Here is a 2,281-nt window from a genome sequence, read left to right as displayed (position 1 = left end):
ATCTTGCTTCCTAATATTAACACAATCCCCCTGCCAGTTTCCTTTCTTTTTGTAACCATCAAATCTTACTCCCTAAGGTTGTAAAGTCTCTCAAATGAACTTTTTACTCCCGGCGATTAACCTGCCAGCTTGATATATGCTTCATTCATTTCAATTTTTCCATTTTAGAAAATTTTTTTTTTTTTATTTTTGAATATGGGAAGAGAATCTGGTTCCCAATTAAAATCTATATAACGAGGTCGTGTTTCGACAAATCTGACTTCTGTCCCTTCTCCTTTACTGTTTCTCGCGCGTAAGTCTGTGGTTTTACAGGACACGTGCTTGGCCCTTTTCTTGTTCTTTCCATTTGAAGTATAGATCGGAACCCGAGACCACGTGATACCACTTTGCATCGGACGGAAGCGATCTCGCTCATTCTCATCCACGGCTCTGTAGTTCTCTGTTTTGTGGATGCGGCATAGATTTTAAGCAGTCCCTGTTGTGGAATATTTGGGGACGGTTTCCGGTCTTTTGCTGTGATCAATTTCAATAAATAATCATATGTATATGTCACGACTTTTTGGCCAGGGTAGTTTTGTAATCCCACGAAATACTGGAACGAGGAATAAAAGCATATAAAACGTTGGCAAATCGAGCCTCGTTTGCCTTCCAATTAATGTGGGACCGTTTTATTGACAACTTGCAGTGGCCTCTCCTTGGCTCGTAGACGTCACCCCAGTCTCCACTGTCATTGCCCTGTGACCTTGGTCCCTCTGTCTGTCTGGATTTCCTCTTCTCAGGACACCAGTGTGACCTCATCTTAACTCCTTCATATCTACAGCGGTCCTCTTTGCGAATCAGGTCACATTCAAGGCCCGGGGGATTAGGATTTCAGCGTATCTTTGGGAGGGGGACGCAATTCAACTCCTGAGAGTTTGCACTGAGCCAAAATGGATGTGTGCTTTTAGGACCCAGTGACCTTCAAGGATGTGGCACTGAACTTCACCAAGGAGGAGTGGGCCCTGCTGGGCCCCGAGCAGAGGAATCTCTACAGAGAAGTCATGTTGGAAAACTGCAGGCACCTGATATCTATAGGTAAGTGCCCCTTCCGGCACTCCATCCACCACGGGATGGGACGAAGGTGACAATGGGACCCAGCTTGTCAGGCCCCAGAATTACGGCTGCTGCTGTAGGAGGTGTGGGGTTTCTCCCGTGACACAGACATCTGTCTGTCGGATTGCATTTGTATTCCCTTCGTAGTTAATAGCCTTTGAGGGTCCTTAAGTGGGTGAGTGTGGAGCACAAAGTTAGTGCATTAGTAAGAAAAGTGGAAATTCAGGGCATTCGTGAGCAGTTCACTTCCTCAGCTTCGGAACCCCTGCAGACCAAAGCAAGCACCCCGTTTCATGAAAATTCCTGGCACCGTTTCCTTACGTCATGCACGCTCCCATTCCCCAATGACCAGGATGTTGGCCCCACCTGCTCTGCATTTGGAGGAAGAAACACGTCTGGGAACGTGCTGTTCCCAGACCCTGGGCACTCGTGTGTCAGAATGCCAGGCACACCCGAGTCCTTACGAGAAAGGATTTTACAAATGATGTGGAAATGTTAAGTAAGAATCCATTTCATCCACTGTGGAAAACAGTAGGGCGCTTTCTCAAAAAGTTCAATATAGAAGTTAAACTACCGTATGACCCAGCGACCCCGCTCGTTGCTGTACACCCAGAGGAACTGAAAATAAGTGTGCGAACACAGAAGCTCGTGTGTTCATCGCGGCACTATTCACAGTAGCCAGAAGGTGGGGGGAAAACACATGTCCATCAACAGATGAGTAGCAGAACAGAATGTGGTAGATCCAGACCATGGCATATTATTTAACCATAAAAAGGCGTGACACTCTGATACATGTGACAATGTGAACAAACTCTGAAGGCATTATGTTAAGTGAAAGAAGCCAGACACAAGAGAGCATGCGTTATATGGTTCCATCTGTATGAAATGTCCCGGATGGACAGACCCGTGGAGAAGGGGAGGTTAGTGGCTGTGGGCAGGCGGCAGGGGAGGGCGGGGAGTGACCGCCCCATGAATGCGAAGTTCCCTTTTGGGGTGCTACAAATGCAGAACTCCGTGGAAATGGTCATACCATGTGGCGAATGTACTTAACGCCACTGCATAGTGCACTTGAAAATGACTAATTTTATGTTGTGTGACTTTCACCTCGATTAAAACAAAAAAGAATCCGTTTCATCTGTGAGGTAAGCTGATGCTTGCCAAGGTGTGCGCTTTGTCGGGTACCTAGAGT

The 2,281-nt window shown here is 46.7% G+C and overlaps 1 protein-coding gene across 1 annotated transcript in view; it reads left to right on the top strand.

Moving 5' to 3' along the window:
* Nucleotides 1–2,281, top strand: part of LOC111730738 (zinc finger protein 114-like) — a 12,801-nt gene that overhangs the window by 3,111 nt on the left and 7,409 nt on the right. The window contains exon 2 of the mRNA XM_023522139.1: nucleotides 948–1,074. Within this exon, the coding sequence (XP_023377907.1) occupies nucleotides 948–1,074 (127 nt within the window). The remainder of the gene's footprint in view (nucleotides 1–947; nucleotides 1,075–2,281) is intronic.

This window comes from Pteropus vampyrus, unplaced genomic scaffold, assembly GCF_000151845.1.
Source record: "Pteropus vampyrus isolate Shadow unplaced genomic scaffold, Pvam_2.0 Scaffold333, whole genome shotgun sequence".
NCBI lineage: Eukaryota > Metazoa > Chordata > Mammalia > Chiroptera > Pteropodidae > Pteropus > Pteropus vampyrus.
The sequence above is the reverse complement of the archived record's forward strand: the minus strand, read 5'-3'. Positions and strand labels throughout refer to the sequence as shown.